At 35.0% G+C, this 24,834-nt stretch overlaps 2 protein-coding genes and 1 long non-coding RNA gene across 5 annotated transcripts; 1 reads left to right on the top strand and 2 right to left on the bottom strand.

Annotated features, from left to right (window-relative positions):
* Positions 1-6,188, bottom strand: LOC135160561 (calmodulin). 3 transcript variants are annotated; one of them, XM_064117223.1, is made up of 5 exons: positions 6,029-6,188; positions 5,543-5,667; positions 2,055-2,229; positions 1,714-1,956; positions 1-1,410 (listed from the first exon to the last, which is right to left on the bottom strand). In XM_064117223.1, the coding sequence occupies exons 2-5, from the start codon at positions 5,543-5,545 to the stop codon at positions 1,382-1,384; spliced, it is 450 nt and encodes a 149-aa protein (XP_063973293.1). In that variant the 5' UTR covers positions 5,546-5,667; positions 6,029-6,188; the 3' UTR covers positions 1-1,381. The 3 variants fall into 3 exon arrangements, with proteins under 3 accessions (XP_063973293.1, XP_063973294.1, XP_063973295.1); XM_064117224.1 differs by having other exon boundaries at positions 5,543-6,172; XM_064117225.1 differs by lacking the exons at positions 5,543-5,667; positions 6,029-6,188 and adding an exon at positions 3,169-3,189.
* A 4,336-nt stretch (positions 6,189-10,524) lies between these two features.
* On the top strand, positions 10,525-16,998 carry LOC135161011 (uncharacterized). The gene is made up of 3 exons (XR_010298673.1): positions 10,525-10,568; positions 15,323-15,406; positions 16,922-16,998. It is a non-coding gene; the product is annotated as an uncharacterized LOC135161011 (long non-coding RNA).
* LOC135161010 (tetratricopeptide repeat protein 7B) lies at positions 12,546-24,767 on the bottom strand. The gene is made up of 14 exons (XM_064118241.1): positions 24,452-24,767; positions 24,209-24,360; positions 23,566-23,734; positions 23,111-23,296; positions 22,024-22,150; positions 21,491-21,627; positions 21,127-21,422; positions 19,764-19,952; positions 19,479-19,657; positions 17,966-18,405; positions 16,992-17,230; positions 14,821-14,925; positions 14,338-14,429; positions 12,546-14,247 (listed from the first exon to the last, which is right to left on the bottom strand). Exons 1-14 carry the CDS (start codon positions 24,573-24,575, stop codon positions 14,115-14,117), a joined length of 2,568 nt encoding a protein of 855 aa, XP_063974311.1. The 5' UTR covers positions 24,576-24,767; the 3' UTR covers positions 12,546-14,114.
* Positions 24,768-24,834: the final 67 nt, after the last annotated feature.

Below are 24,834 nucleotides of genomic sequence, written 5' to 3'. Positions count from 1 at the left end.
TTTATATCGATATTCATGTATTTTTTAATCATTTCTTTTTTTTTCGTGTATGTGTGGTTTTTTTTATAATGTAATACAAGTGTAATTTTAAACTTGTAATTAATGGAGGATGGAGCACAGTGCTCTCTCGATACATGTAACAATGAGCATAAAGTATTTTTTTTTATTATTTTTTAATAATTGGTTTTGGTTTTTAATTATACGTTTCTTTTCATTAATTTTAAAAGAAGGGGTGTGTGTTGAGGTGTGTATTTATGTATGAGTGTATGTGTATAATGTGTCTGTACTCGTGTTAATCATTTTTTTTTCTAATTTTAATTTAGTTTACACATATATTTTTTTTTTCCTTAAAAAAATGTACACTTGGAACAAAATTTGATGAACCCACAGCCAATGACGACTTCGTGGTATTTTCTTCTTTTGTTATTCTTTAACTAACATTAAATTTAGCAACGAACTTGTATTTTCTTTCATTATTATGTGATTTCCCTCTTCTGGAAAAGGTGCATCAAACTTTATTCACGGAAAAGCTTATTCGAATCATACTTTCTGTTATTTCATTTTTTTTTGTTCATTTAAAAGCGCATGAAGAGTTTCATATTATTCAAGAGGATAGAGTTATTCATTGAAGGGATTCTTCTCGGAGGGTGATGGAAGCAAAAGGGGAGGGGGAGGGGGAGAGAAGAGGATAGAAACAAATGGAAATTCTTTAAATTATCACGTGAAAGATGGAGAATTGTTTTCCTTTTTCTTCGATTAAGCGCAAGTTTTCCGTGCATACACCTTGAATTTTTTTTTTTTTTCATAATATTAATAATTTTTTTTTTCGTCAGTGATGTTTTTTGCTTCATCATTATGATTTTTTTTTCACTCACCGATTGGTGTTCGTACATCATGCAAACGTGGCAAACACACATTGTATTATCTCATCTTTTTGCTTTTTGTTATTTTTATCTTTCATCATTCAAGGGAACAGCATAAACGATGATAACGCAATTAAACACTTAAAAAAAGTGTGTGTTGTGTGTGTGTGTGTGTGAGAGTGTGAGAGATAGATTGAGAGTGTGAGAGAAAAAACTTAAAAAGCCTCTGTCCCTAAGATTTATTGATGATAAATATTGAAGGCAAAAAAAATGAAATAATTGGTTTTAATTAAAAAAAAAAGAAAGAAAACAATTAAATATCACCAGGTCTGCTGTCCTCTTGATAAGTAATAAGGGCTCTCAATTATGCTTTTTTGTTTCTTTTTTTAAGACTTCTTTACATCCTGGTACAAGGTTGGTTTTTTAAATCCACTTTTGTTGTTGTTGTTTATTTGAATTTTTTTTTAGTACGTCAACACCACTCCAAGTCGCGAGTTTTCCCAGCACACTGGTTGTATTCACTTTGATGTCATCATTGTGACGAATTCTGCAAGAAAAATAATCGAAAAAAAGAAAACGTGAGAATTTAGCTTGTAAAATCATTCATTAGTTTTTATTTCACAATTGCAACATAAACTTGTTGAATGAAGATGATGTCACGAAGTTTGAACGCAGGTCAGTGTCAATTAAATTGCTCATTTCGTTTAAATTAATTGTCTCAACTGAATAATGGATAGCAATTGAATTGAATTGATGCGATTCAATTACACCCTGTCACTAGTGTTTTCACATTAGTTTTCATATTCTTTTTACCATTTCGATATTCAAAATAATATTGCAATTTTTATACCTTCATAATTAACTTGGCCATCACCATCGATATCCGCCTCTCGGATCATCTCATCTACCTCCTCATCGGTTAATTTTTCACCCAAATTTGTCATAACGTGTCTGAGCTCTGCTGCTGATATAAAACCATTGCCATCTTTATCAAACACCCTGAATGCCTCTCTGATTTCCTCCTCACTGTCGGTGTCCTTCATTTTGCGGGCCATCATCGTTAAGAATTCAGGAAAATCGATGGTTCCATTGCCTAAGAGATAATATTGTTCCCAAACAAAACGAACCATTAAACATTGTCCAAATAATTCGATACTCCCCATTCGTCGTCTCATTCATTCATGTCCTTACCGTCAGCATCTACTTCATTAATCATATCCTGTAGCTCAGCTTCTGTTGGATTTTGACCAAGTGAACGCATGACAGTTCCCAATTCTTTGGTAGTGATGGTGCCATCACCGTCTTTATCAAAGAGCGAGAATGCTTCTTTGAATTCGGCAATTTGTTCCTCCGTGAGTTGGTCAGCCTGAAAAATTTGTAAAAAATCACCAATAAATGATTCTGTTAAAGATACATATTTATACAACTGAAACTATTCGGGGCAAAATCATCATCGATTTATCAACGTTATCTGAATTTTTTCTCTGATATCTATAATAATTCCAACTATCTCTCCTGATAATCTCAAGATATTTTGATAACCTGTCGCACTGCTTCACTTTTTTTCTCGTTAATCTCCTATCGTAAGTCTCCATGGAACCCCCTCCCCGCCCATCCCTCCAGCCCCCCCCCCTGCCAACCCTGGGTCCGGTCGAATCCAATCGCCAAACTGAACAATTCATGAATTATTACAAAACTTGTTGCAGCGTAATGGTAAGTGCCACGCCCATCCATACAAAATTAACCCCGTGAGAATTACTTATTCCATGACGAACAACCCTCAAATTCATTACTCGACATTATCCTCATTCCCATGAGAAAATAATTCAACGAATAGTTGTAAATAAAGTATCATAAAGCACGTAAAAAAGAAGTTAAATCAGCAAAATAATTCATTAACCAACGGAGCACGTTTACCACAATGTATTGCTGATAAACAATTGAATCTAATAGTCGCCAAATATCCAACAAAATTCCACTAAAACACTCAAATAATTTCGTTGAATTCCACCAAAATTATCTCAAAAGCACTTAAAACATCTGCGTCACCTGGATATCTAGGGATTGACCTGAGGGGGTTTTCGGGTGAATCTGCTTATAAAAATCGACATTTCACCCCCAAGTCGTTAAAGCTCCCGTCTTAAGCTCAACCAACAAGATCCCACCCACCAGTAAATTCCACTGAAATACCATCAACAAAATTCTAAAACTCAAACAATTCCAAAAAAAAAAATGTACACCAACACAACAAATGTACAACAATTTTCATTAAAACTGTCTGCGACCTAGAATCGTAAGTACAAACCATATTTTTTTAGTACTCCTGTATGTTTATTTCTCCAGCAAATTTTATATTTATAAATAAACTTCTGTCGATATATTAACACGTAACGATGCTCATTTAATTTTTAAACAATTATTTGAATATCCAGGGCGAATTTCACGTTGACAACACCTTCACGATATTTTTATTTTAGGTAGAAAAAAAATATTATCTCGTGAACGGGGATGTAACGAAAGAATTGGAGGTAAGAGGGTTGCTTAGATCCCCGACGAATGTCGTGAGGGGATAGAAAAGATAGTCGTTGGAAGCAAGGGGGCTGCACGGCACCTACTGCGAAAATCAATAGTGTGGTATATAGCACAATGGCTGATTGGCGAATGCCGCAACGCGCTACGATCAACCCTCCCCACACTCCTCCACAACCCTCACCCCTCACCCTCTCACCCTTTCTTTATTCCTTCATCTCACTTTTGTTTCACATCTGTCTCATCATGTCACAGCCACTAAAAAATTCAAAAAAAAAAACACTGGTGAAGGGGTGGGTTGAGTGGGTGGGAGATGAGGAGGGTGGGTGGAATTTACTGACATTTACATCCTGCCAAGTGGAAAACAAAATATAAAATAAAATTAAACGAAGCACAGAAGAGTCGATTGTTCTATCGTTTTTCCGTGCTGCATAAATTCTGTTTTTTTTTTTCATTTTTTGTTAATTCATTTTCTTTTTCCTCAACAATCTCACCGAGTTCCAATGGCTGACACATTTTCACGGAACCTCACGAGCTCGCCTGCGTTCCAAATGACCTTGGCACAGCGTAAAGACTATATTTTTGACCCAAAAAAAAATATAATATGCGCAATACATATTTCGGTTTTTTTTTTCTCTCATTCACCGGGGGAAACCCCTGAGCACCGGGACAAATCGATAATCATTTGTACAGGTAAATTGAACAAAGGAAAAAAATAACACCTCAAGGTGGATTCAAAATACTGGTATTAACAAGGGTAATGTTATTATGAGATTGAAATCTACTGGATTGGAGGAATGAGGAGGAGAAACCAGTGAATCATCGTCCGAATATTCGTATGACGCCTTTTGACTCAGAGACTCATAAGCGCTAATGAAATAATGCCGGAGTGAAAAACATTATCGATAATATTTATTTGGAATTTTGCCACATGTCTGCAGGTGTAATTTACTTTTTATATGCATATACATACACACATATATATGTATATATATATATTTTTTTTTTCCCAATGCGCCGGAACGCCGGTTACCAGTCATCAAACTGACAACCACGATGGCGTTTCACTGGCCCATTACTGCCAACGTGGAGCCACCAAATACCTCGAATGTTTCTCATCCTCATACCCCATCATCCCCCAAAAATAATCCCGAAAAACCCATCAATTCCTCGGTATAATCACTTTCCTCAATAATACCCCCTTTTTTTTTGGATGAAAAATTCCGACATTTTGGCGTGACGGAAAACACCAATCGATGCTGCGCGAGTGTGTATGCGTATTTGCCCCCTCCTCCGCCCCTTAACCCCCGCGAATGACCACGGGGTGTGCGCAGGGGTAAAGAAGGGTGTATTAACACTCGCGTGTATTATCGCAATAATTTTCATTACGGGGTGAAGGGGGAGAGGAGAGAAAATAAAACAAAAGGTCTCCAGGTGTTAAACGAGAAAATCGTGATTACGATGAGGAAAATTGTCCCCCCGGATAGCGAACAGAATTAACCAACAAACGATAATTTTGAGTTTTTTTTTTTTTTTTTCAATAATCGAAAAATGAAAATGATGGAAAAATAAAAGTGTAAACGGTCGATACAGAAAGGGGCAAAAATAGACATGTGGATCGATTTTAGCTCTGCTCCATTTCCACCCTCCCCCCCTCCCTCACCCTCAGAAAAGTGGACAAAAAATTACCGAAAAATATTTCTTTCTCACGAAAGATCTCACGAATGTTCTCTTCCTCGTCTCTCCGACGTCGCTGGGGAGGGAAAAAAAAAAGCTAAATCGACCGAGCCCAACAACAAATATGGTGGATTGTGAATATTGTCTGAGTAGTATTTGCCGGGTACTCGATAAATCCCATGAAAAATTAGAGCAATGGCTGGAGATAAACCGGTGAGCATTGAATTTTCATTAAAGACAAGTTGTGGAATGAATTTCTGAAAGAATATAGCGTTTAATCCACGTGCACGCGGACGTTGCGTCAATTCTGGGGATTAAAATGAATTAAAGGAGAAGTTGGAAATATGAGTGACGAATTGATGGTAGTAATCAGAGAAGAATATACGACGGTAATTTGGGAAGCTGGACTTTTGGTTGTTGAGTAATGAGGATAATGATGGAGTATAAATTGTGAATATTTGATGAAGACTCACCATGTTGGCTTTACAATAGTTATTCTCCTACTGGAAATCGACGATACGTTTTCTCTCTTTCTTTCGATGCTGAGGTGGGGCGTCGAGGGGCTGATCAGGTAGGACCCCCGGAATCAAGTTTACCACTTTAAAAAAAAATCACCGAAAATATGATAAATTCCGATGTAACTCGTACCTGTTGTTCACCGATTTAACGAACAAAATACTCAACGTATTTTGTATAGTTTGTATGTTCAATGGAGTTGAGCAGTTGTTAATATTGTTACAGCCGACAGATATCAGATACCGATGGACATGAAATATCCGTTGGTTATTTATCGGCAAATGTCGGTGAGACTAATTAATATTTTTCAACGACAAATAAACCAAAAAAATGTATAATACGTCGTTACTCTAACGCTATTACTAACGTCGATATCAACTGTATTGATACTAATATCAGTCCTTGGTTTGTTATATATTTTTTCAATTTTTCAATTTATTTACCGAATTAAAATGAAGAAAAATAATGGATAACCGATCGCCAGGTTTTTGTTTTATATTTTTTTAGTCGTTATATCCGGCCGACGGGAAACGCACTCGGAACAGCAATGGAGAACTTCTGTTAACCGTACGATGCTCGGTGGTATCACTACGCCGCAGGCACACCACCAGGGATAGTAGACCTCTAGTTTTTGTTTGTGTTAGTGTATGCGCAGTAATGGGGGATAGACTTTTGCGCACATTCGAATGCTCTTGTGGATGACAGAGTTGCGAGTGTGTCGGTACATTGTGAGAGAGATGGATCCATAATGCACCTTCGGTCGAGTGAGAAAGAGAGAGACAGGGAGATATAGGTGTTTCCTTGTTCGGGCCAATGGCGATGGTAAACTATTAAGGGGTTAGAGGAGAATCGTTGAGCTGGTGGAGAGGGGGGGGGAGGGGGGAGAGAGAGGTGGCTCGAAGGGGCGCATCGCGCACTTCCTACGCGACGCTAAGCTAGCGCTTTTTTTCCCCCATTCGATGGTGAAAATTTTGAAAATTCATTTCTCAAAAATATTGAATTTATCTGGAATTTTTGCCAGAGAAAATTGCGTTTTTCTGGACCATTTATTTTTACGGGGTTGGATATCGGAGGGGGGGATATGCGGGTCATCGGTGATTGGAGGTGACTCGGCGCTGGAAATATTCAAATTTAATTTTAATTTAATTTTTGATTTTTTGTTTTTTTTTTTTGCATGCGGCAGGTGGTAAAGTAGATGTCCCAGCGGTGTCTCGATGGTTTTTCTTTTCTTTTATTTTCTTCAGAGGAATTTTCTCGCAAGTTTGAAATGAAAATGTGTGGCTTGACTCGGGGTGCGGTTCTTGTTTACTGGACGGGTCCGGGCGAACTAAGCAAGACTCGTGATTGGCCGTCGCGCACCTGCAATGCGTCAGACGCGCGGCCACCGCCGCCGTTGACGCTGTAACGCGTTATACACCAGGGGGGTACTCACTTCTATAGCCGAACGCGGTAAAACGACGCGACTTGCGCCAGCGCTCTTCGGGGTGAAATCCGCCTTTTTAGTAATGTTGGAGAATAGGGAGAATCCGATCGCATCTGCCAGCGGCAAAATCTAGCGGGTCAAAGACGACCTTTCGAAGCATTTACCCCTGGACTTTTTTCCTTGGTACCTTTTTTTTTCTGAGAGGGAAATTTTGTAGGTAAGGGGGGATGAGTGGGGGCTTGTAGGTGTCAATGATGGGGAAGGTATTGAAATCGGTGGATCAGGGGCAGTATTTTTATTTTATAATGATGGGGTGGAGGTCGCGGTGAAGGGGGGGATGGGGCGAAGGTTGTGGTGGTTGATTTCTTTGGATTTGGCGATTGGATGAGGGATGAGAGAACTGGGAATTTCGGAAATAATGGTGGGAGGTTTTAAATGTCTTTGAAGGATTTTGTGGAGAGGGAACTGGAGTTTTTTAAGTAATTAATTGATTAATTACAGTTTTAATTACTGAATCTGTCGGGTCAGAATGCGCCGAAAAATTGAAAAAAAAATTATGAATATTCAGGGGTTTCGAAGCTGGATTTTGTGCAGAATTCGGTTCACGGGAGAACATTCATTGTTTATGAATTGTTTATTAAAAAATAGTAGACGAACTTTGGATGAATTTATCCCTTCCCTTTTTTACTTGATATATGTTTTCTTTTGTGAGGAGAAAATTTTGTGGGTAAGGGGGGATGAGTGGGGGCTTGTAGGTGTTAATGATGGGGAAGGTATTGAAATCGGTTGATCAGGTGCAGTATTTTTATTTTATAATGATGGGGTGGAGGCCGTGGGGAAGAGTGGGATGGGGTGAATGTTGCTCTGGTTGGTTTTTTTGGATTTGGCGATTGGATGAGGGATGAGACAACTGGGAGTTTCGGAAATAATTATGAGAGGATTCAAATGTTTTTGAAGGATTTTGAGGAGATGAAACTGGAGCCTTTTAAGTAATTAATTGATTAATTACAGTTTTAATTACCGAATCTGTCGGCTAAGAATGGGCCTAAAAATTAAAAAAAAACTGATGAATATTCAGTGGTTTTGAAATTGTATTTTACACATAATTATTTCTTTGGAAAAAATTCTGAATATCACTCAATTTTTTACGACTCGAAAACAGTTGTTTTTCCCGGAGAAAATTGATTATTTATGACTTGAGTATCAAAAAATATATTTTCTGTCAAAGGCAGACCTCAGGATTTGAATTCACATCTGCGCTTATTCATCAAAAACGTTTAATTAATTTTCTGCCAAAAACTGAATCTCTAATATCATTTACTTTTTTTGATAAAAGATTTTCTAACGGCTCAATATCGAGATTGAAATGAATACATGAGCCTTTTGACATTGGGATATTTGAATAAAAAAAATAAATCATCTTAGAATGTCCGGAAACTGAGGTTCAAATGGGGCTCAAGTGATAGCCCCGATGATCGACTGCAAAAATAGACATCATCTCACTGATGAAAAAAAATAGTTTAAGTACTCGAGGATCTGATGAGACAAACCTGATGTCAGTTGGCGAAGAATTTGGAAACATATTAGACTATCAAAGGTGTATATCGAAAGGCATTTCTGCTGATAAAATTTTCTGTTCATTTCTTCATTTATTTATTTTTATTGTTATTGGTTCATCTCAGCTCGAGAACGTTAATCGATAATCCAACTCATAACATATGTAATAAGATTTACAGATGAGACAATATCTAAAAACTTTACTTTTTTATGTTTTTATTTTTTCTAAAAATATTTATATTAATTTTATTATTTTAGTTATGTAAGGGCTGTCAAATATAACTTGTTCATGTTCATATAACAAATTCATGAGACAAACGGAAAATCCTTGATTGTTTCTATTGTTTTAAACAGTTGTACAAATATTGTTTTTGTGACTGTTGCTATGTTCACGCCGTAGCAAAAAGTGTCCTTTTGTTTACCAGTAACCGAAAAATGACCCAGTTTCATCCCTTACTGAACGCAACACCACTAACGAAAAATACAGTACGACGGGGTGTTTTAACTCGCATGACGGTCCACCCTCGGCTGAACGTCGGGCCGCCAACTTCACACTCGTCACCAGTTCGCCACAGTTGTAGAGAAATCTACACATCCCTCCATTGGTTCAAAAAAAACAAACAATTATTATTTAAATATTTTAAATTCGGTGACGTTTCTCGAACGTTCAACTGAGGGCTAAATCGAGTTGAATTACCGATTATAAAAACCAGGAAAATCTAACGAACTTGCTGTTCGCTCATCGATTGCGGAATTGACTCTGAAATTTTCCCCTACGGTGTCATAATTTTTCACCGGGGAGGGCAATAAGAATTACGGGAGAAACATTCATGTGGAATATACATATATATATGTATATATATGTATATATTATATATAAATTTATGGAACCATCTGACAGGAAAAATCCTTCAACGAATTACGGTACCACCTGAAGAGTTCAAACTGAATAAAAATTGTGACTCAACGAATTTTGAAGCTTTCATTGCGTGTTATTTTTCCACTTTGATCGGATTTTAACTGGTGCGCTTGAAGCACACGAAAACTGAAGAAATAAAATCGTAAAGATTTAGTCGCTGGGGAATAAAATATCGTGTGCGGCTGAATTGCGTGACTTCTTATTGAGAATAGAATAAAAGTATTTTATCCATAAAATGAATGATAGACAAGCTATTAAATGTAGGTCAATGAAAATATATATTTTTTTTTCTACCCCTCCGTCGACTACTGGAACTTGAAACCGTCTCCCAAGATGTTATGTAGCTAAATCTCGTTAGAGTCTTCCACTGGATTACGTGAATAGAAGAGGTACCATTGAAGGATAATTTTTATCGTTATAAATTACAATTTTTATTTTTTAAGTGTGATGGTACAATTGAGGGATTATTTTTATCGTTATTAATTACAATTTTTAATTGGTAAATGTGATGGAGTTTATAAACGCAGTTGTGATCAGATGAGTGGAATTTATTGATTATGAGGTGGATTATTTTCTACTAATCCTGTTCGCAACTCATTGGGTGTGAACTTGTTCACCGAGGCCTTATGCTTGAGAAGAAATGTAAAGACAATATACCAGCGGCATATCATTTTTACACACGTCGAGGAAAATATTGTAAATATCAGGTGAAATACAATGAACTGTATTGTATCGTTTTTCATTGATAAAATCAAAGTGCAAACGAATTTTTTAATTTCCCGCTATTTTGTGGACATTTTCCGTCTTATTGAACGCCTGGAAAAACTCAAAGAATTTTTTTTTATAATTTTCATTCTATAATATGAAAAATAAAAATCAATAAATATTTTATGGAATGATGAACATATTTTCGTGTTATAATTCATGATAATTTGATTTTTATTCAGATGTTATTCAATGTGTAAAAAATTTTTTTAGAAAAATTGTGGAAAAATGCTGGGGAAATCGTTTTTTTGTGATTTGGGCGGATTCTGTTAAGGAAAATCGTGAAAATCATGAAATCAAGAGGAAAGTGTGTTTCGAGGTGAGTAAAATCAACAGAATTATATCGACAAATTTCGTAGCGATTGTTTGCAGAGGAAAAAATTGTCGAAGATTTTCTTCTTAAATAATAAACTTTCCTACAAAAAATCATACTGCCATTTTTTCCTGACTCCACTCGCAATTTACCAGGCTCCCATTAAATTAATCCCACTTATTGCTTCATTATTGATATCAATATTGTTTTTATTTTTCAATAACTTTCGTGAAGGCTGTACTGAGGGATGAAAAATAAATAAAATAAAAAAGAAAGTACATGATGAGTTTCAATGCCGTTGTGGTATTGGGCTTGCGCGGAAAATTGTACGCGCAATGCGACACGCTATGGTGGAAGTGAGACAGTGATAGGTGGGTAATCTCGTTAGTGGTACCCAGAGCAAATGTGAGTGAAAAAAATAACGGCCCCGGCATGAGGTGGAAAAAAAAATGTAGAGAAGAGAAATAAAAGGTGGAAGGGAGAAGAAAGAGATTTGGTAAATTAAGGGTATGAGAGAGGGTGGAATAGGGGGTGGGAGTGATGGAGAAGGATGGAGAGGGGGAGGGGCTAACTTAAATCTCATTAGGTGGAATTGAGTTAACAGAATGAGGCCTATGTAGACTTCAGTTCATCTGATGTGGTTCCTATCAATTTTCTCCGCATTTCTTTATTTTCAATTTCTCATCCTCTGCTAAATTTCATTTTTTCATTTACTATTACTTAAAGCGCTCACTTCTAAATTTACGTTATTCAATTTCTGACCTAACGCATTAAAAATAATGATTTTAAATTCTACATCGACGGTTTATTTTTTTTTATTACGATAGAACTGTTCGCACTTCGTGCGCCTCTTCCGGTCATTGGGTTTTGTTTATAAATTCTATAAATGACCATTTGTTGCTGTTATTCAAATATATGCACTATTATACCTATATTTTTTAAAAATATTTTTATCCAGTACTGTTTTACAACTTTTTCTGACTATAAATGGATTTTTGCTAGAATTCATCGCATTGAAACTCTATTGGAAGACAATTTTTTTAATTTACAAACTTTTTTCTGGTTAAGTAATAAATTGGTTTAACTGGAGAATGGAGATAATTTTGAAAAATATATAAACCCATAGTTTTTCACAATTTCATAAGATAAAGTAATCTGAGATAAATTCAAACTCATTCTCATTCCATTAAAAGAACATGACTCGATGAAATAACTTGACGATAGTAAATGATTCACGAATTTCCGAATCGATGAGTAACATTTTACCAGTCTCATCATTACCGTCATTTTTAAAACATCAACGTTACATTTTATTTAACAATTGCAAATCTGTGTGTTTTATTGACGTTAGAGAAAGAAAAATCCATTGCTGCTTTTAATTTCTTTTTCAATTTATTATCTACTCAATGAACTGCCATAAAACCTGATCCAAGCCCTGTCCTTTAACAATTATTAACATATTTTCTGGTCCATTCTTCCTGAAGAACAATCAAATATCTCAGTAATATGACGTTTAATGCAAATAAATGAGATGAAATTGAATGAAACAATGATAAAAAAACTACTGTACTACCGAACTAAGATTGGTAACGATCAAACACTCGTTTCCGGCAACCTGACGTCACCCACAACCCAGATAAACCGTTCCATTATTATTTTTTTTTATCATTTTTGTTTTTGTCGTTATTATTATTGTTACCAACGAGCGTCGGTAAATCATCTTTATGCACGACTCGTATTGATTATGAACTGAATAGGGAAAACAGTTTCACCAGTTTTAGTTTGAGTTAAAATGTAATGGTATTGAGCCCCTCCTCTCCCCCCCACCCCCACCCCCTCCGCCCTCTCAACCACCCTCCTCATCCAGCCACGAAAAAGGTCAGACAGGGGTTCATAAAAAATCAAACCCTTGAAACGAAGCCATGGATTTTTTGGAGGAGATGTATTCACTCGTGACAATAGACAAATTGTCAACACACCAAATTCTTTGATACACTTGAAATGATAACTTTTATTAAACTCTTTACACCATTTTTTAAAATACAGAATAAATCTATTTTATACAGTTTTAGATTTTTTAAAATATTTATCATCTTTTTTTTTCTATTCAGCAGTAATTTATTGTTCAGTAATTTTGTTTATGTATCGAATACTTCATGAACATGCAGGTCTACTGATACAATAAATGTTCGTCGTTTTTTGTTGAATCATCATGATCATCAAATATACATTTAGTAATAATTCAATAACTATGTTGACATTGAGGGGAGGATGAATGAGGGAGCAGTTACTCCTATGCCGGCATGGGAGCGCCGTTTCGAAATAATTTGGTGTTTAGGCACCAAATTTATCCTTCATTCCCCATTTAAAATTTACATATTCTCTCCCTAAGGATTAATATGGATGAGATAAATATTGAGTTTCAGTCGAATTAGAAAGAGAGAAAGTGGGATTATTTTTTCATGGAGTGTAAATTGGCTTGTGAATATTTTGGGAATTGATGGGCTTACGGGAATACTGTCAATAGAACTGTTTTCTTTCCTGTACATTCGAAAGGTTCAGGGATATTCTCGGAATTTCGATGAATTTTGTCATGTGGCTTTGACTGCACACAAATTTTATTTCAAATATAATATCCCTGAACAGAACTGATTGTTGTTCCTGTATTTCTTTAATCCGCCATTTTCTGCCCTCTTTTTTAGCTAATGGCCCAACAGAAATTTTATAATTTACGAGATTTTAGAATCTGTCAAATAGATTTTGTGATATTTTACTCTCAATAGAGAATTCTCATGAATTCCTCTCATTTTTGGATACTGAGAAAAAAGTCTTTCTGCCACATATTGATTTACTTGAGAAAAGTGTTCACGTTTTTGTGGTAAATAATTTGTGATAAATTTGTGATAAATCATCCACGTGGAAAAATTTCCATCAATTTCATGGTATCGACAATTGTTGATACGTTTCACTCGAGGTCATGGCTAACATTACGATGTTTTAGAGCAATATAACTGTCGTAACTCAAGCTTGATAATAATTGCGAGGTATAAATTGATCGGAGACGAAATGAGTAATTCCCTCAAATAAATGAATATTTGGCAGAAATAATTTTTTCTCAATGTAACTGAAATAAAAATTAAATATTCTATATTAATATTCAGAAATATTTACTTGTAATAAGTAGATATACTGTGCAAACGTAATTTTCCATTCAGCGTAATATAGTTCTACGAACGTCGACGAAATGTTCGTTACGAAATGTCACAAATTCTAGGGGTTCCAGTGAGAAATATTGGAGATTTTTGTTGTAAATCCTTTCGAGATTTGCAAAAATAATTTTCTGTTATCCAACATCGCCAAGACTTTCACTGATATTGATTTAACCTGTGTCTCGTAAATTAGTGAATCTAATCAATGACAAAAAGTGTTGTTTTATACATAATTCCATGATCTCCCAGGAATGTGTCTTGACATTTTTCCCTAGCCCATTGTGGCTCACATAGCCAAAGAAAACAGGCCACGTAGTACTTCACACCTGCCCTCCTCTCTCCTTCACTCGAATGTCACTGGAATGGACATAATCGGCAAAATTGGATTCGTATTTTCAACCTCCAGGGCAGTTGCCATACAGTCATTGGCAGTCTCCATTTCCCCAAGTGATTCCAATACTTTACCAAGATTATACCTGAAACCATGAACACCAATGATTAATCGATTATTCTTCATAAATCAACATTTCAACGATTAATTCATCAAGATAACGATTAATAGTCACCAAGTTTGATGGGAATTCGGGTCAATTTTCGCTGCGTCACGTAGGGTTTTTTCTGCAAGTCTCTGGCATCCCAGATAATGATAAACCAATCCCTGAAAATTATTTATCAAGAGCATACAAATTTGTTCGTCCCATTTTGCATTATTAATTGAGGATGTTTCTACATTCACCTCGAGTTATTTACTCTGTCAACCTCACAAACCCCATACGACCCCATTTTTAAATCGCAGTAATCCTAGTAAAATTTCCATTTGGCACATGTTGCTGCAAATGTTCGTTTAAAAAATGTAGAACCCCATTGATTAGAAAAAAAATGCCAAAAGGTGATTTTTCCTGCATTCTAGGAATTGAAAAATGCAATAAAAATAGGCGACACGTACTCAATAAAATATTCCCTTGCTATTAAATCCCCGAAAATGAATAATAAAAAACATCCTTCAAGTAAGAACAATTCATTTTGTCAAAGTAATTAATAAAAACTACCAAATGTTGAAGACTCTTTATGTGAGAGGGATTAATCGACACAGCATTCTGATAGCACTGCTTCGCTTCAGCATATTCAGCTTTGTATTCATGTAAAAGTCCCTTCTAAAAAAGAAAAAAAAATAACAATAGAAGAAGAAATAATGTCTCTTTGCCTCAATACTTTCCATTCCTCTAACTACTGTTAGTCAATCCTTCCAGCTAAATTTATTCATTCATTAGAAGATTACAGATTGACGAATGCCCTATAAAGTAAGAGAACCACAAAGGCTTCTCTTTTAAGTCCACGGTTGAGCGTTTCAATCCCTCAGTAATCTCAGTGATTCTCTTATCCTTTTGTTTAATCACCATTTTAAAAATCATTCGCATAGACAGATGATTTTGGGGAACAATAATAATATGAATGAAGGCACATTGTCGGATTAAAAAAGTACAAATGGGCTAGATCACATTTATGGTAATTTTTTGAATTATTGTGTGAGTGTATTCGTAAATTATTCAGGTTGTCATCCGCAAAGTGACTCTAGGGAAATAAAACGGCGCTGATCTTGCACAATAATTACAGGACTCATATAAAATAGTTCACGTGAGTAAAGTTTTAATAATAATATAAGCCAGTAATTTCAAGTGGAATTTAGAAATGGAAAAATTCCAATCGCGATATTTCAACTTGAGTTATTTAATTTGTTAAATTTCAACTGAGACATTTCAACTAATTCTAGGGAAATTACTATATTTTCAGAAATATATTTTTTAATTGCTAAAGTAATGGATTAATAATTGTTATCGTACAAACATTCAAGTCGTTTTGGTTTTTTCGATTGGTAGTTAGAAGTTATTTGTAAATATTGAATTTGAATAATTTTCTATCAATAGTACATTCGACAACATTTTTTAAAGAATATTTGAAGGCTCTTTTGAGAAATACTGAAATGATTGAATTGTATACTCGCTGGCATCCCCATCTCAAATGCTTTTGAGATTTTTACAACATCATTTCGTAGGGATCATCCCCTCTTAAGTATCTCATCGGATAAAGCAGATATGTGTGGGAATTCGTAAACACACGAATACTCTGTTTGAATTGTCGACGTTTCGGGAGATTTAGGGATTCATTTTCTAAGAATTTAATCCATCCCGCGTGGGTGTAAATCTGAGTTGAAATGTCGTAGTTGATTTATTATAAGTTGTGAAAAATTGAAAAATTTAAATTTGTTGAAAGATTGATTGAACAAACGTCTCAGTTGAAATGGCGCCTAATCTACAAAATATTGATTCCTCGATAGGATGAACTCGCTCAACAATTGATTTGCTAATTATTTCGTGCACAGAAAAACGAAAACTTCTGTCAAGAAGTTTACTAATCAGTCGAAGCATGAGTGGGTTATTGGTCCACAATAAGGAAGCAGCTTCTCGCAACAAGTCGGGCGATTTTTGCATTTAAAAGTTTTGAGCTTTTTTGATTCATCAATAAAATGGTGTGAAGAGACGTAAATATAAATTAATTTAGAAATGTCCTATGTTGCTTTGCATCGATTATAAATAATTTATACGTTTTATTGATGGCTATTTGTGAACATATTCATTAATATTTATTTGCCACATTCTTTTCAGCTATTAAAATCCGCGATATCTTTAGGAAAGTCTTTAATACAACGCGTTTAAATTAAGTTGTTCGTGGATTTTTGTTAGCTACGACTAAAAAACGTTCTGAATGGATGTTATTAATTTTGTAGAAGTCGTGGATGTATTAATTTCTCATATATGAATAAAGTTTCATGATATTGGCTGCATTTTTATGCTCGACCGGTGCATTTTCCCACTTTTGCCATAAAAACGCAGGCTGAAACCGCTGTTTTCAATAATTTATTGTGTTCGACCGACGTTCCTTGGGAACCTAAAACTTCGCACAACGTTCCGGGATATATCTAAGAATGTCAAATTTTTTTTTTAAATTTAACTGTATTTTGATATCTTGCCTGAGCATCGTTAACCAATTGTCAACTAAAATGAGAACGTCCCATGTCTTTACTCGCAAAAATACCGATTTTAAAAATGATATAACGTCTCAACTATGTAAATAATTCTCATTTGTCCTTAGGGGGTGTGTCGCCCTGGGATACCACATAAAAGCAACTATTCTAGTCTATTCTATCGTTGAAAGCATTTACCGTGTACATTATATCGTGGCTGAGGGGAAAAATATTGGTCGCCTCTTGTAGAGATAGTGTGGCGCCTTCCGGACGATCTAGGACGAGGAAAACCTCAGTTAGAAGAAGCCAAATCTGTAATTGTAGTAGCCAAGCGCGTTGAGGGCCGGGCTTTGGGGTGAAAGATGACAGAGATGAAGCAACTTCTGATAATGCCTGTTCAATTCTTGACGCTGCTAGTGATTGAGCATGTAACGAGCCTGAAATTAAGATTGAAATGAGATTAAAATGATAACTGTACTATTTGTTTTGATAACTGGACTATTAGAGAGATGAGCTCAAAATGGATTCCGGCGTTATTGAAAAGATACCATTAGAACTAATCGATTTAGAGAGAAATAGAATCAATTTATGAGGAGTTTCATATTTAATCGAAAACAATTTTTTGTAATTCTTTGCTGGATTCGAAAAATTCATTGTCGAGATGCCATTTCCAAGTTTTTAATGAATCTAACAGGTCCAATTATGGCGAAAGAAGTGAAAAAAATGAATACCTCGTTTAGTTTTGGAGATTATTAGAAAAAATGGTTTATAAACAAATTACGATTTCTCAAAAATGGCTGAATCGATCGACTTGAATTTTGGCCCATCGTTAGCCTCAACTCTTACATACGATCTTTTTTTAATTAAAAATTAATCCCTGGGTAGGGGATCCGCGTACAGATATTTTCCAAAAAAATTTGTAGTTTATCTTTCAGACCATTCTATATCGCTTTGAAGCAAAATTATAATTTTTCGGTTTGGAATTAGAGGATTGCAATGTTTTCATTCACAAGCAAAAAGTGATTTATCTCGTTGTACCGCTTCGCCACTAAATTATAAAATAAAAAAAAAAGAAATTATAGTGTTTATGTATAACTCCATTCTCCCAATTGATACCCCATTTTACAGCTCTTCTCTCCTCCTAATAGTGATCTAATTCATAAATAAATTACTTGAATCCTTGTCACTCAATTCCGATGTATACAACTGAAATACACTCCTGGTTTCGCTCCTTTTTTCGCTCTGCTGTTCATTGCAATCGATATTAGTTTGATCCTCGTAGAGGGTTCTCCACAGATGCAACATGTGTTTAATCGTGAAAAGTGCCTCCTCACCACCCACACTGTGCAATTCAAGGTGGGCTTTTACGTAAAGAAAATTCAAATTGTCTGGATATTCCTCAAGGACACTGTTGATAAGATGCAGAGCATCCGCGTATTGTTTGTGAGCTGAGAGCAATAATGCTAATAAATGTAGAGATGGAATATGTTCGGCTCGTAAATTAAGGGAAATTTTAACATGCACCATCGCTTCGTTTATTTGTCTATTGATTGCGTACTCGTGGGCCAGGTAGTACTCGGCTAAGTGATCGTTTGGATCACACTGTTGAGCTCTGTAATAATAAATAATTGCATTGTTAAAAATAGATGTTCCTTAGATTGGTCCGAGTTGAGTGATTCATTAGTTAAACAATTTGTTCATATTCAATGAATTGAGGATGTCCAGGTCATTTTTAGAATGTGATACAGATCGAAATTATTTATTCAGTCAATAATTTTTTATCATCACGCTTGTAAATTAAATTATGTGAGGAAAACTTGGGAAAAATCGTGATCATTCAGTGTAACTTCATATCAAATTTCGAGCAAAGTTATTAATTTCCTAAATTTTTGTTTAGTCGCCAGAGTCATTGGATATCCTCAACGGTCATAACGTAAAGGAATATTTTTGGGAGAAATAAATATAATCCCTCAATTGAACGCCTTCAAATTCGTTATCTTTTTCCCGTCTTATCATTCCATTAAGTTATCTATGGGATGGCCAGGGAGAACTAAAGAAAAATCGAGAAATTAATGATTTTTTGTGAATACCTTTCAACAACAACAATTTCTAATGCTGTTAATAATGGGTAAGCTTAAATGAGGCAATGGCAATTTTGCCATTTTCCCCTATGTTGCCGACGCATCGATATCTACTATTCCTACGATTCTCCTAATCTAAGATTAATTACGCGGTTTTCCCCACATCAGAGATCCTATTAACAAAAAAAAACATCAAGATCTCGATTTTTTAAATTTAAGTTTTCTTCTGGGTAACTTATCGGCACAGTGTTATCTGTTTAAAATAAAGATACGACCATTCGATTATAAACTTTGTTTGGTACTCCTTATTGCGATATTTTCGGAGTGAACTTTTCCTTTCTTGGTGCCCATTATTTGACTAAATCACGTGGTCGAGAAAAATTACACCAATGCCCGGGATCGAACCCGGGTCTTCTGGTTTCGTAGGTGGGCGCTTTACATTTTTTTTGGTTTACCCGGTTTTGGACGGGTGCCTTACCGGCTCCACCCCGCCTTTCTTATTTTTATCCTCCTTGAAGGCGCCATAAATACCTCGAACTCGTAAATTACTTTCTGACATTTTTCTTTGGAAATAGGTGACGGCTGAGTGAAAAAAAAAAATTACTTGTGGAAGCATTCCAGTGCCAACGTGGTATGGTGCACCTTATCCTGTTTAATAGTTGTGGTTCCGGAAATAATGCTGTGGCCAAGACCAATGTACAAGTGACAACGTGACTGTAAACCCTGAGGATTTGAGGTCTCACGTTGAAGGGCTTTCTGCGACCATTCGATGCCCTCCTTCACCTATTTAGAAATAATTTTTTTATTCAGTTTTAAAGTATTTGTAAAATGTGACTTCTATAACTTTTATAATTTCGCTTTTCATGGACTTGAAAATTGAAGTAATTACCCTGTTGATGTGTTCATAGCATAATCTTGCAGCTAAGAGACAGGGCATAACTTTCTGGGGAGAAAGTTTGGCAACAATTTGGAGAACTGAATAGGCATGAGTGTACCTCCCAAGATGAATTAAGCATAATGCATACTGCGTCCAAACATGAACTTCCTCGTGAGAAAATTTCATTGCTCTCTCGAACGACTGGTAACAAATAAATTAGCATCATAAATTACCATCATATCATCTTAGTCTTACTTTTTATTGAGATCTAGGTAAATGAAAAAATATTTCGATAGCTCTTGTACAATTGCTTTGGCTAGTTATTCAATTTTGATAATAAATAGACCCTTTACAATGGATTTTAAGATTTTTTCATGTTATATGAAAGTCCCAAATACTTTCCGATGTTTTTTGTGCATAAAATTTGTAGATTCGAATTGTATCGTGATGTTGAATGGTTATAGCAAAATAGTTAAGTGTATGCGGGAAAAAAAATTGATAAAATAATTGAAAAATAGTATTTTCATTCAATTACCAGATGTTTCTGTTAATAATTTACTAAAAATAAATTTTTCGATATTATTTGACCAACATCCCAATGAATTGATTAATTTTTAAAATTCTACAAAAGTCAGATAGTTATTCCCAACTAACGAAAAAAAATCTAATTAAAAAAATTAGATTTTGAAAAAAATGTAATTTCTATGCTTTTAAATAATTGGAAAAGAGAAAAATTATTGAACGTTTAGGAATCATTATCGTAACAAGTCCGATTATTATTTATGTTTCGCCATATCTACGTGAACTGATAAGCTCATAAATGATAAGCTATAAATGGATGGAGTCATCATTGAGCATTATGAAATAATAATTACCATTACAATAACGATTTGATGAATTGTTAGAGATTAACTAAAGAACAAGCCGCCACTCGTGATAACAAAAAAATTTAACGACTGAATATTTATCGTTCTTTTCCTCAAATTTTTCACCGCAGTTTCAAATTTCACGATGGAAAATAGTAAAAAAGGCGATACTGTATACGGTACGATATATACAGATATATCCTACCAAAAACTGCTTGCATATCCTTAATAAACTATCAAATGACAATTAACGTAGAAATTAATTTCCTAAAAATAGCCAAAAATAAAATACTAATACTGAAGTCGTGCAAAATGACCGAGTGGGTTATTGCACATCCCGAAAGAGATCGCCTAAAACTTTCGAAATGTTTGAAAGTCTCTAATATTGAAGTCTTCATAGTTTTACAGATAAAGGAAGGAGCAAGAGATGTAAAATACTAATTGTAACACCAAAGAAAATATACAATTACCATTAACTATAAAATTAATCCCATCGATTTTTCCCTCACCTCATATAACAATTCCACTTGACTCCATCGCACAACAACAACAGTCATGAGATCATAAACAGCTGTAACATTCTCAAAGGCCCTCAATCTTGCCTCTTTAAACTCAGGGGATTGACTCAGCACAGTCTCCCTGACAGCCATCGCTTCACTAATTAACAATAAAAGAATAATCTCCTCATTTTCATTGCGAGGTACAAACAAATTGGGCCCATTGTATCTCTTTGGCTTCCAGGGTGATTCAGAGACTCCATTGGTAATCGCATAATTGTTAAATCTCCTATTAACGGGTCCAGTTCCTTTAACCAAAATATTCATAATTTTCATTCTGCTAATTAAGATGAAACATCATTATCAAAATATTTACCAAATGTATCAGGTGGTGCACCAGGATTTTTATACTCAGCCTCACTCATGTTACGCAATATAACTTCTGCTAATTGTCTGGTTAATGTCAATCGTAATCCCTGAGTTGCTGTTGATTCAATCGCTGATAAAATAGCTCTGAAAGATGATCAAGTAGTTATCAGAATATTTGCTTTTGCTTCAGGAGCGTTAGGATGATATAAAAAATGAGAAAATGAGACTCAATTTGCTAATTATTTATGGAATATCTTTCTAATTATTTTAGAAATTCGAAAAAAACTTTGATAACTACAAAAATACAATTTAAGTTACGATTTTAATGAATAACGAAAGTTATCGACAACAATAAATTTACAATTATTACAACACATTGACTTTTATTTAGAATTTATTAAATAATAGGAGAGAAATCGTATTTACTACGATAGTAAATAGATTTATAATAATGAAATCGAATTAAAAATTTCAAAACTGAGATTTCGAGGCGTAAAAATTCATTGAACTATTTCAGTTGATTGATTATAATTAAAATACCTGTAACGATCAATGGCTGGCTGTGCTTTGCCAGCCTGAAGGTGCAGGAAAGGGGCCCTTTGCAGAGCAGTTTCCAGGATTGATCCCACATTTTTCATGGTATTTACGGGTTGAGGCGAGTATGACCCTGAAATGTATTATAAGATTGTAGCGGATGAATTAAAAAGGGTGCAATGTGCAGTGAGTATTAATTTCAGGTAAAAAGGTCAGCTGCATGACTGAGTAACTTGGAACATTAACTTGAAGATTTTTTTTCGAGAGAGGGAAGATAATGATGTAAAATTATTTCAAAAAATAGTCTACCGTGCGCCCAAAGCGGACCCTTCCCCTCCAAAGCGAAACTAGAGTTCTATAGTTGAGGTACTAGTGGGTAATTATTTTAGTTATTAAGTATTGAGACGAGGCGATAATTTCTCTAATTATTTTCTTTATCGAAATTTTAACGAATAGAATTACTTCGAAGATATTTAATTTTTAGTGTAAAATTATTATGTCGAGTCGCTCAAAATTGACGGCCGAATTGACTTTTTCAATCTCAAAACTTTATTCTTGACGCCCTCTATCATAATCAATCGAAACCCCATCATAACGAATTGAACAAATGAATAAATGATGATTGTTTCATCAAATAATTAGATGTTTCTGTTCATTTTCCTATTCAGATCTAAATATATTCTTAATAAGTATAAATTAATAGGAAAATACATCAATAATGTTGTTTAAAAAAACGTCAATCCTCCGCATTATCATCCTCATTCCCTTGATCATGAATACAAAATCAGTAAGTTGTTTTTCAAAAAATCCTCATCTGCCAACTCTGAAGTTTATTGATGATTCACATCTACAGTGAATTTATAGATTAAGACAAGTCCATTTTCAATTCATTTTCAATGAAAAATCATGAAAAATGTACTTATCCTAGTTTACAGATTCACACCAGACGTTAAAACCACGGAAAATAATTTTCTATTCATCTCCCAACACTAAATAGCCATTACAGACATAACAACTGATTGCAATCAAGTTGTGTAATCATGATATTGCAGTTGCAATGAATTTTAACTGTCTTCAAATTTTTTTAACTTACCAATGTTATTAATACTACTGATAGTCGATGTACCGTTCTGCATTTGAATTGTCATTTTGTCTTGCTCTTGCAAATAGACCAGTGTTAAATCACCAGCAGTTTCGAAACACTTGATTATCTGATCATGCCACTCAGCAATTTTATATTTTGATTTCCCTGGCGGCATTTGTTTCTCCAGACAAAGTCCTAAAACAAATTTATGATGAGTTGTGAAGACTGTTAACGTCAAGTTGGTAATACATCTTCCTAAATTAATGTACACGGAGATCATTCGATCATTAACGTGATTTGATAATCGACTGTTGAAAGTTTTATTGTTAATTTATAAACGGTGTCCGGCAATTTAAATAAAAGGATGACCTAAATATTACCTCTCATTGAGGATGAAATATTGGTGGATTTCTAAAAATTGCGCTATTCATTCAAATTAATTTTTTTTGTCGTTTCGTTCTCACCTTTAATTGCATATGATTCAGCAACAATTCGTAAACTCCTACTGGGTAGTTGTTTTTCAGTCAATGTATGGAGCTCAGCCTGCTGGTAGTGGTGGAGAGCCTCCTCGTAGAGTCCCATTGCGTAATGGAGTTTTCCAAGCAGCAGATGAGCGTCAAGAACAACAACTGCCTTCAATGAACACAAACAAAACGAATTCATGACAATCATCACGAACATTTCAGTTTTAAAATAAAAGAATTGGTTCTAGGAGTTATCAGCCCAAACAAGAATCTCCCAGACAAAGTCCCCCCCAAAAAGTTTCCCCAAAAAGACTAAAAATGAAGTTAAAAATAGGAATATCGAAATCTTCATGGCATTATGAATATTATAAGACAATAATTTAGTTTTTTGGAACATTTTCTGGGGGTTTTTGACTGAGAGATGTTTTTCGAAATTTTGTTTTTCCAGGTGAACACCTCCGGACTATTACATCTGAAATTTTTGTAAAAATATTAAAACTAAACAAAAAATTTGCTGTTCATTCCTTGGCTCTGGTCGCCCCTGAAATTCGTTGACTGTTTCATTTGCCAACCGATCGAGAACCGAGAGCTACGAATGTTACCCTGAATCACTCTTATCAGGACACAAACAAATCAATTATACCTGCTTATCACGTTCATTTGCTGCTGCAAGTAGACATCTTTTAGCATCAGCAAGTCCAGACTTGGCTTTGGAAATATTACCATCAATCGGAGGGGTTTGCTCCAGAAAGCTCTCCAACTTGCCCTCACCACTGAGGAAATTTGCCAGATATTCTACGAACAATCATAAATATTGTTAATCACCGTAGAATTGAGGACTAACAACAGAAAGTGGCAAAGTACCAATTAAATAAATGAAACTCACCATTACTGGGGTACAATTCTCTCAAATTATCAGCGAGTTCTATAACCTTTTTCCAGTTACCCTCACCTCGATATTTATCAATCTCATTTTCAATTCTCAATGTCGCCCCTTTCTTACTCGTCATTATTAATCAGGAATTGGCAATTACTATTTGTGATTTTTGTTTACAATAAAATTCTGTGTTATTTACGTGACATTAGGTTTGCTGGACCTACTCTAGTTCTAGCAGTTTATGACATGCTTTGACAGCACTGACAGATGCATTGGAGGATAGGCCGTTTAGATCATTGATAAAAAGAATATCAGGAAGGGACATGGTGGGAGGTAAATGACGTTACTTCCGGGCGGGTAATTCAAATATGTTTGCTTAGGAATGCAAACAT

This window comes from Diachasmimorpha longicaudata, chromosome 3, assembly GCF_034640455.1.
Source record: "Diachasmimorpha longicaudata isolate KC_UGA_2023 chromosome 3, iyDiaLong2, whole genome shotgun sequence".
In the NCBI taxonomy this organism is placed as follows: Eukaryota; Metazoa; Arthropoda; class Insecta; order Hymenoptera; family Braconidae; genus Diachasmimorpha; species Diachasmimorpha longicaudata.
The sequence above is the reverse complement of the archived record's forward strand: the minus strand, read 5'-3'. Positions and strand labels throughout refer to the sequence as shown.